Source organism: Pteropus alecto, unplaced genomic scaffold, assembly GCF_000325575.1.
Source record: "Pteropus alecto unplaced genomic scaffold, ASM32557v1 scaffold43, whole genome shotgun sequence".
Taxonomy (NCBI): domain Eukaryota; kingdom Metazoa; phylum Chordata; class Mammalia; order Chiroptera; family Pteropodidae; genus Pteropus; species Pteropus alecto.
The window spans coordinates 8,421,751-8,431,330 of record NW_006435764.1 but is presented as its reverse complement, the minus strand read 5'-3'; the positions used below and the strand labels follow the sequence as shown (position 1 = coordinate 8,431,330).

The following is a 9,580-nucleotide window of genomic DNA, read 5'->3' as shown; positions in this document are numbered from 1 at the left end:
CGGCCTAGTCCCCGCCTTCTGTGGGAAGGATGTGCGCCCGGATGGCGGGGCGCTTGGCAGCGGCTCCCCGAGGGCCCTGCGGCCCGTGGCTCTGCCTGCTGGTGGCCCTCGCCCTGGACGTCGGGAGAGGTCAGCGGGAGGGGAGGGACAGGGCGAGGGGTGGCTGGGCCCCAGCCAAGGCCGGAAACCTGCGGGTGTTCGGACTAAAACCAAGCGGGCTCGCCCGCGGCGTGCCCTGAGGGCTGGCAAGACCTCATCCCGGGATCTTGCCCCCAGCCAACCGTCCCTATTTGCTTCCTTCACCTCGCATCACCCGGCAACTCCTTCCTGACCCAGAGCAAGCCGGTCCCGGGGCTCCCCTCGCCACCCCCCACCCCCACCGGGTCTGTACCTCCGGCGAGCTTCCTCCTCTCCCCCGCCCCCCAGCCAGGACATCTAACCTGGCTGCCCCCTGCCCCAGGCGCACCCGCTCCCCAGTCTGCCCTCCAAAGAGCTGAACCCCTGTGGCCCCTGGCCTCCCTCCACCATCGACCCCGGCCAGCTTCACCCCGCACCGCCGGGGACGGGAAGCGGCCCCTTTGCCTCGGACCTGCGAGATATGCAGCCGCCCTCCCCCTCCCGCAAGGAGCTCTCTGACCTTGGAGTCTCAAGTGATTGTCTCATTCGTGCCTTCCTCAATCTTTATGGGGAGCCTCATCACTGGAGAAAGGGGCAGCGACTCCCCTGTGCCCCGGGCAGGATTGCACGGCCCTCGGCATGGGCTCTGGCTGCTAGGTGGATGATGCCTCAGGAGAGTGGGGGGTAGCGAGGCATTCTCAACCCCCCTGCCTCCACCGAGAAAGCTGAGCTCTGGGCGCCGGCAGTCCGTGGGAGTCCGGCCTCAGAGCATCTTGCAATTATCCAGGCAATGGAGTAGGAGGAGGACGGGAAACCAGGGGCTGCCTCCAGGGAGCCGTAGTCACTCACCTGTTACACTTTGGAGGGGGGAGGGTCTCAGACTCACGCTCATTGGTGGGGAGGGTCTAGAAGGAGGTTGAAACCATCAAGTACCCCAGCCCAGTGGTGGCGTTGAGAGGGAGCTGGCTCTGGGGCTGCTTTCAACCACCTGCTCCCCTCCCCAGGGGACCCTGCGGGAGCCCTAATAACCCCTTACACAGAGGGATGAGGAAAGTCTTGTCACATCTATTATGCAGCAGCAGTAACCCCTCCTCCAGACTTAGCTCCATAGTTTACAAAGTCCTCCCCTGTCACAGTATCGCTAAGTGCCAGTTCTACAGGTGAGTAAACAGAGGCTCCTACATGTTAAACACCTGACCCAACCTTCACCAAGGCAGAGTTAGGATGTAAATGCAGATCTCTGGGCTCCTAGAACATCCTCTCTAGGGAGAGCTGCCCAGTTTGGGAACCAGGTTGAGTGAGACAAGGCTCCAGCTGATAAACCAGAAGATAACTCATTCAGAAGGAGGCAACCAGGGGTGCAAATGATGGTGGGGACTGGTGGCAGGACAAGCGATCAAGGAGGGCTTTCTTAAGGAGGCAACATTCACTCTTGACCGTGAAGGAGGAGGAAGAGACTCAGAGCTAGGGAATAAATACCTTCGCAAGTGGCATAGAGCCGAGAGAGAGAGAGACAAGAGACAGAGACAGAGACAGAGAGAGATGGAGAATGGAGAAGGCAGGGTGGTCCTGTGGTTGATGCTTGGATTCTAACTCCCCGCCACACGCCAGCTGTAGGACCCCAGGCAAGTAACTTAACCTCTCAGCCTCATTTTCTACATCCATAAAATGGGATTAACAGTAAAAGCAACTAGTTCTCAGAGTTATTACAAGAATTGAAAGAATTAATACATGTAAAGTGTTTAAAATGGTAGCCTGCTTAATTAGTATTCAAAAAATGTTTATTATTATTAAGGCTAACTACTAGTCAGTTGGTACAAACCAAATATGGTCTTAGTGGTCCTTTGTCCTTCTGGTTATTGGGTACCAGACTCTTTCAGGCTCATGATCCCCACCCACCACCCTCTTCCCACTCTTGCACTTCAGTACCCAGTTGGGACAGGGAAGAAGGGAGCAAGTTTGGGAAACCAGTGTGAGGTTGCCATGGTGATGATGTAGGACGAGGGAGGGTGGATGCCCAGCCAAGTCTGGCCAAGGACCCAGAGTCGGAGAAAGGGTCACCACTATTACAAAGCTCACCTGGTCACCATCTTTTACCTTATAGGCCCTGTCTGGGAAGCCGTACCCCATAAATGCCTTGGTGTCAGAGGCAATTGGGTAAGGGATAGGAATAGGGGAGTAGGAGACATCAAGAAGGTTCTGCTGGAGGGAGGAAGGCCTGGGTCTGTGGAAGGCAGGAAGAATGGCTTGGGACTGGAGTCCAGTCCTGGACTTGGATTCAAATCCTGACCCTGTCACAGGCTACCCGCATGAGGCTCTTTGAGTCTGTTTCCTAATCTGTATAATGGAGAGATCCACTCCCCCATCCTGGTGGGTATAGGACATTTATAACCCTTTTCTTCCTCCACTGCCCACCGCCACTGTGCCCCAGGACCAAGCTCAGTTCAGCCCCTGCCAGCTCTGGAGCTGTCACCATCTCTACCCCTTCTTCTTCAGTGGACTGTGACCAGGAACCCCTGGACCCCATCTACCTGCCTGCAGCCCTGGAGCTCCTGGATGCACCTGAGCACTTCCGAGTGCAGCAGGTGGGCCACTACCCACCTGCCAACTCCTCTCTGGGCTCCCGATCTGAGACCTTTCTGCTCCTGCAGCCGTGGCCCAAGGCCCAGCCACTCCTCCTGGCCTCCTACCCACCCTTTACCACTCAGCAGGTAAGAATGGGCCACCAGGGACTCCTGGGCTAATAGGACTCAGAGCTGAGGCTGCTGCATATGGCCCGGGGCCCTGCCCCAGCCCCAGCCGTGCTCATTTTCCAGCGAGAGAAACTCAGGCCCATAAAGCCTCTCTCCTGCCAGGCTGGAAGTGGAAACCTGGCATCCCATCTTGCCAGCTCTCGCTTCCTCCTATGCTCTGCTGTGTTGAGCACCCCTGTTCTCCCTCCAGGTGGTCCCTCCTCGGGTCACTGAGTCCCATCAACAGCCAGTCCAATGGGATGTGCGGGCCGTGTCGGTGGAAGCGGCTGTGACTCCAGCAGAGCCCCATGCCCGGGTTCTCTTCCACTTCAAAGGGCAGGATGGCCCACCGGGGTCTAGCAGCCTGCCTTGTGCCCGGCTCCATGCCACACACGCTGCAGGCACTGTTCACCGAGCCTGCCGCTTCCAGGTGAGTGGGCGGGCCCCACCTAGGCTGGCCCCGCGGCGGCCCCAGCCAGAGGGTGGTCCCAGAGGAAGGAAGAGAGGGCTCACCACTCCTGGGAAGTTTGGGGGTCATGGACCACCTGACTCCATGCCGCTCTGCCAGCTTTCACGGGACCCTGTGAAGGAGTTATTTAGGGCTCATTATGGGATTCAGTCCCTTGTATATGATTTGGGCAAGTAACTTAATCTCAGTTTCCTCATCTGTAACATGGGGTAACAACAGTTCCGACCTCATATGAAGTTGGAATAAAGAGTAAACGAGATGAATACAATGCTGGCCCAGAGCAACCCCTCAGTGAGTGTTTACATTATTGTCAGTGTTACTTTGATAATTGCGATCGCCACTATTTCGGAGGCTAGCATAGGAACCCACGGAAGAGTGCTGTTTTGTGGACGCTGGGATGCTGAGAAACCTAAGTTGTAGTCCGGGCGACCCCCCGGTGGTTAGGGGAGGCACTGGGATGGGCTGTTCCCAAAGGTGGAGGAGTGGCCCCACAGATGCATTCTGAGACCCAGCCCCGGCCCTGTCCTGTCCTGTCGCCAGTTGGCTATGTCACCTGAGATTCGATGCATTCTGAGACCCAGCCCCGGCCCTGTCCTGTCGCTAGTTGGCTATGTCACCTGAGATTCATCTCTCCCATGCTGGCCCTGCCTGTCAGGGACGCCTCCAGCTCTGCGTCTCCTGCCATGGGTGCCGGGAATCCCCTCCCCCCACTCAACCACGGCCATCATGTCTTTGCAGCCATCTCTGGGCGCCTGCGTGGTGGAGCTGGAGCTCCCCTCACACTGGTTCTCCCAGGACTCCCCAACGCGGGCTGAGCTGGCCTATACGCTGGAGCCTGCCGCCGAGGGCCCTGGGGGCTGTGGCCCCGGCGGGGAGGAGGGCGCTGGGCAACAGGCCCTCCCGGTGGGCAGTGTGGAGCTGCGCCCGGCAGACCCCCCACAGTCCCAGGAGGTGCCCTTGGATGAGGCGGTGACCCTGAGGGTGCCCGACGTGCCCGTGCGGCCCGGCCAGCTCTTCAGTGCCACCCTCCTGCTTCAGCACAATTTCACGGCCAACGTCCTGACACTGCGGTGAGCGCCGGGCCCCTGGGGGTGGGCCGGAGGCAAGAACCTCTGCAGGAAGACGGGGCAGGTGCCTACTCCTCTCAGAGTCCTTCCTAGAATCTTCGACCTCTGCAAAACATGCGTCCACCAAAGCCCCTCTGGGCCAAGTGCTGTGATGGCCCTGGCAGCAGGCAAGCCCCAGCAGTAGGCATAGGCCTGAACTTGAAGTTAAAAAGTAGGAAGCTCCCTTCTCCTGGGACCTCCCCAAGGCTCCTTTGTCCACTGGGGCTAACTTGCCCACTTTACATGGTAGCTGTGAGGTCCAGGGAGGGGAAATAGGACAGAGCTAGAAAACTGGCAAGTGCAGGGCCTGGGGGTGGTGGATGCTCTAATGCCCCGGGGTGCGCGTCTGCCCCAGCTACATTCGTGCATATGTTCTCGTGCTTCCCAGCCTCGCCGGGGGTCCCTCACCTTTGTACGTAGCCCACTCTTCTCCAGAGGAAGGACCTTCTCTTTATGACCCTTTCTGTCCTGCTTCCATGTTTCTCACACCCTCCAGAGCTCACTCACACACTCATTAGGTCTTTCCTGGACCTTCAAATACGCCCAGTGCTATATTTTACCATGAAGAGAGGAGGAAGGCCTGGTCCCCACCTGGCCCTAAGGGGTCCCCAGTGGTAGGGAAGGGAGCCGGACGGGCATGAACTGGAGTAGATGCTCTGACGAAGGTGCACAGTATGCAGGGGCTTGAGTTAGGGGGTGAGGAAGGGGAAATTCATCCTGCCATGGGAAAAGCTTTCTAAAGGACATGGTGTTTGAGTTGCTGGTGGCTTAAAGAATGAGCACGTGGAGAAAGGAAGGGCTCGCCGGACAGAAGGCACAGGCTGGACAAAGGCTTAGAGGCGTGAATGGTGTGTGTGGGAAAGAACTTTAGATGGAGCTAAAGCAAAAAGTGAGGGAGAGATGTCACAGCCGAAGATGAAACTAGACCACATCCTGGAGGGCCTCGAATGCCAGGCTGCCTCGACTTTGTGGTCAGTGGGGCAGGTCGTAAGTGATCTTGGAGTGGAGGAGAGCTGCGTGGCATGACCTGTGTTGAGATGGGGTCCTTCTGGGTCTGAGGAGGAGGAGGAGGACATTCAGACCTGAGCCGGGCCAGGCCAGACCGGAGGCTGGCATCTTTAGCCCCCTGTGTTCTCCCTCGGATCCTGTCCACAAGTTCATCGCCCACCTTGACACACTGGACCTGTGTCCTCCTCCCAGGATCAAGGTGAAGAAGGGGCTGCATGTGATGGCTGCCCGCCCAGCCCAGCCTACCCTCTGGACTGCCAGGCTGGACCGCTTCAAGGGCTCCAAGCACCACACCACCCTCATCACCTGCCATCGTTCCGGGCCCGCAGGGCCAGAGTCCAGGTGGGCGGTTTTCTCCCCCTGGGGGGCAGAGGAGGGAGGGCTGGTGGGCAGATTTATGAGTTTCCAGGAAAGAGGGCTGTCACACTGCATCCATATTTCCACATGAGCAGGGACAAAAACAGACTCTTTCAAGGAAGCAGCACAAAGCCGATATAGCATTCATTCATTCAACTACTGTTTATCCATCCCCAATTATGTGCCAGGTACAGTGTCTGCGAGGCTTATTCCAGGTGATGCCAGTTTATCCAAGCCACCCAGTTATAGGCCTCACGGCCACTACCCCACCTCCCACCACCACAAAATGGGGCCCTTTGGTTGGGCAATTAGTATTCTCCAAAAGCCCAGCTGCAGTTCTGAACATTTACAAACTCTTCTTATTCGTGACCTGAACCCGGGTCAAGGCCATGGGCTTTGTAGCTCGTGTTCAAATCCTGGTTCTGACACTTTTGGGATGAATAGCTTTGGACAAGCCAATTGGCCTCCCACAACCCCCTCCCCAGAACCTCAGTTTCCTCACTTGTAAGATGAGGATAACACCTTTCACTTGTGAAAACGAAGCAAGATACTGCATAGCCGGCATCCTGGCCAGTTCCCGGCACATAGTAGGTGCTTGATCAAAGAAAGCTGCGAGGGTTATTATTGAGGTGTTGAGTGCCAGTGCTGAGGCTTAGAAGTGAACCTTCCTCCCGGACAGAAATTGAATCAGGTACATCTGCACCCTGCTGGCTATGGAAGGCAGAGTCTGAGTGGAGGAGGCCCAGGAGGCAGGAGAGCCAGCAAGCATCCAGTGGGGGTTAAGCGGCTTCATGAATCTTATAGGGTCCAAGGGTGAATAAGAGCTTGAGCTTGGGTATAATCCCAGCCCTTCCACTTTTCACTGTGACCTTGGGCAAGTCATATAACCTCTGTACCTCAGTTTTCTCATCTATAAAATGGAGATAATCAAAGAATCTACCTCGTGAGGACAGGAAGTGCTTACGACAGTGCTCGGCTGCTAGCAAGCACTCACTTTCTCTCTCTCCTGCCAGCAGTCCCCTTGAACTGTCCAAGTTCCTATGGGTGGACTTTTTGGTGGATAATGGCACTAGTGGGGGCGTGGCAGTCACTCGCCCTGTCACATGGCAGCTGGAGTACCCAGGCCAGGCCCCTGATGCAGAGAAGGACAAAATGGTGTGGGAGATCCTGGTATCGGAGCGGGACATAAGAGCCCTTGTCCCATTGGCCAAGGTAAGGGGTCCCCCCTCTGCCCGGTCAGGCGAAGAGGGAGGTGAAGAGCTCGGAGCTGAGTTTCTCCTGCACCCCCAGGCCGAGGAGCTGGTGAACACTGCACCGCTGACGGGAGTGCCGAGGCATGTCCCCGTGCGCCTGGTCACTGTGGACAGTGGGGGGGCTCTGGTGGAGGTGACAGAGCACATTGGCTGTGAGTCGGCCAACCCGCAGGTCCTGCAGGTGAGTGGCATGTGCCAGCCCCACGTGAGTCTGCATTTACGAGTGGAGCGTTCCTCCTTCCCCATTCAGATCCTCAAGAGAACAGGTCCTCAACTTCCTCTGTTCCCACCACCTCTCTCCAGAATGAAGTGGGAGCTTTGTAACCACAACCCACCCCCAACTTGGGCACTTTCACGTTCATTGTTGCATTGGCAAATGAACTACTGTGGGAAAGTTGAGAGCATGTACTTCGAGATTAGAAAGTTGAAATTGGAAATCCGTCGTAGTTAGCAACTAGTTGTGTGATGGTGGACAAGTTTCTTAACCTCTCTGAGCCTCAGTCTCCTGAGCTTTAAAATGGGAATTAAATTGTAAGAATTAAAAGCACCCTAAGACAGTAACCAGCAGAGAGTAGGAGCTGAAACAATGGGCGGCTACGGTTGTTACAATAATAATGATATAATGATATAATTGTTTTCCCTTCTAGACTTACGTGACCACCTGTCCTGTTACTCTGTAACAATGTGTTTACTTCTGACTCAATTTGAAATATCATTAAGAAAGTAGTCAATTCGCTTAAATAAAAAAAAATGATATAATGATAAAAATCATGATTATTATTATTGTAACCTCATAATGACCCCATGAGGTCAAAAAGAGGCCTGGCAACTTTCCCCATTTCGAACTTCTAAGAGGGGAAGCCCGGAGCCTGTGTTTCCTAAATCCTGGCTGCCCTGAGTAAGTGGCTCCAGTGGGTAGGTCTGCGTTGTCCCTCCACCTCTGCCTACCTACCTGTAGCTGGTTGCCAGGTAGCTCTGGCAACAAAGTCAGAGGTTTGCACTAATGAGGAGGCAAATTCGTGGGTTCAAACCCGCTTCTTTCAGGAGAAAGGTTCTGTTGAATGCAAATAGCCAGTTTTCCCACTGAGCCCTAGGTAAACTTGGATTGGCTGGCTCCTCCAGGGAGAATCGATGCTGGATTCATGGCGAAATACTTCTTGATCTAAGGACATGCATTACAGCAAATACAGAAGCCTACTTCTTCTTAGGGCGTGGGGTCAGGGCTGTCCTCTCTGGTCCACACCGGTCTTCCCAGCTTAGCCCAATCCCTCCTTCTGTTCTCCCACAGGTGTCTGAGACCTGTGACGCTGTGTTTGTGTCTGGCAAGGAAAGCCAGGGCGCTCAGGGGGTGCGGGTGGACTTCTGGTGGCGTCGGCTGCGGGCCTCGCTGCGGTTGACCGTGTGGGCCCCGTTGTTGCCGCTGCGCGTCGAGCTGACGGACACCACTCTTGAGCAGGTCCGAGGCTGGAGGGTACCCGGCCCAGCTGAAGGGTGAGTGGAGGCCTGGGGAAGCTGGCTGGCCTTGGCGGAGTCGCTGTGGAGCTGAGAGAGGGCCTGAGGGACACAGCCATGGGCTCCAGCTGGGATCGGAAAAACTGCTTAGTTACTCGCGGTTCCTGCTACCCATCCTGGCCCTTCACCACCCAGCCCCTGACCACTTTGTCATTTCCGACCCCCACACTCCCTCTCCTCCTTCCCTGCCACATTTCTAAGTTACAGATCTCTTTCTAATATACTACATCATCTGATTCATCTGTCTACCCCCTTCACACCCTTCCCCGAGAATGTAAGCCCTCAAAGGCAGGGTTTTGTCTATTCACTGCCATATCCTTAAAGCCTAAGATGGCACTCAGCTCAGAAAATATTGAGGGGGGTCCCACCAGAGCCCAAGGGTGAGGTGGCCTCAGGCCTCTGGAACTTGACGTCCCAGGCCCTGGAGAGAATGAATGCTCCTAGATTTTTCCCATGGGAGGGGCTCTCCTCTGGAAGTCTCTAATAAGGAGCAGGAAGAGGGTGTGAGCTGATGGATAGGCACAGGCACCAATCAGGAATGAGACCGGGGCACCCAGTTTGCAAGTAGAGAGGGGGCTGACCCAACAGGTGTAGCTATGGGCGGAGTTTGAAGAACGGTGCCCATTGGGAGTTGGGTGGGTCTCCAGAGGGCGGGGTCCTTGCGGCTAGGGGCGGAGTCCATGCTGACGCCCCACCCCTGGGCCGCCCCTTTCTGGCAGGGCGCTGGAGCCGGAGGGAGCTGGAGCAGAGGAGGCGGAGCGGCGTACCCGCAGCTGCCACCTGCAGTACCAGCGCGCGGGTGTGCGCTTCCTTGTCCCCTTTGCGGCCCACCCGCTTGATGGGGGTCGCCGCCTCACCCACCTGCTTGGACCCGACTGGCTGCTGGACGTGTCCCACCTCGTGGCTCCGCACGCCCGCGTGCAGGACCCACGTGTAGCCTTGCTGGAGGGCGGCCGCATCCTGGTGGGCCGGGAGCCTGGTGTCACCTCTATCGAGGTGAGCAGGCCCTTTGAGAAAGGTGTGGGT

The 9,580-nt window shown here is 56.6% G+C and overlaps 1 protein-coding gene across 2 annotated transcripts in view; it reads left to right on the top strand.

Moving 5' to 3' along the window:
* The window catches only part of TMEM132A (transmembrane protein 132A), an 11,803-nt gene continuing 2,223 nt past the window's right edge, over nt 1–9,580 (top strand). Inside the window, exons 1-9 of one of the 2 annotated variants that reach the window (XM_006911239.3) lie at nt 1–129; nt 2,614–2,828; nt 3,061–3,279; nt 4,057–4,388; nt 5,625–5,774; nt 6,806–7,001; nt 7,080–7,223; nt 8,331–8,533; nt 9,274–9,550. In XM_006911239.3, the coding sequence (XP_006911301.1) occupies nt 30–129; nt 2,614–2,828; nt 3,061–3,279; nt 4,057–4,388; nt 5,625–5,774; nt 6,806–7,001; nt 7,080–7,223; nt 8,331–8,533; nt 9,274–9,550 (1,836 nt within the window). In that variant the 5' untranslated portion in view covers nt 1–29. Of the gene's footprint in view, nt 130–2,613; nt 2,829–3,060; nt 3,280–4,056; nt 4,389–5,624; nt 5,775–6,802; nt 7,002–7,079; nt 7,224–8,330; nt 8,534–9,273; nt 9,551–9,580 lie in introns of both variants that reach the window. The other variant, XM_006911238.3, reaches the window with a different exon arrangement.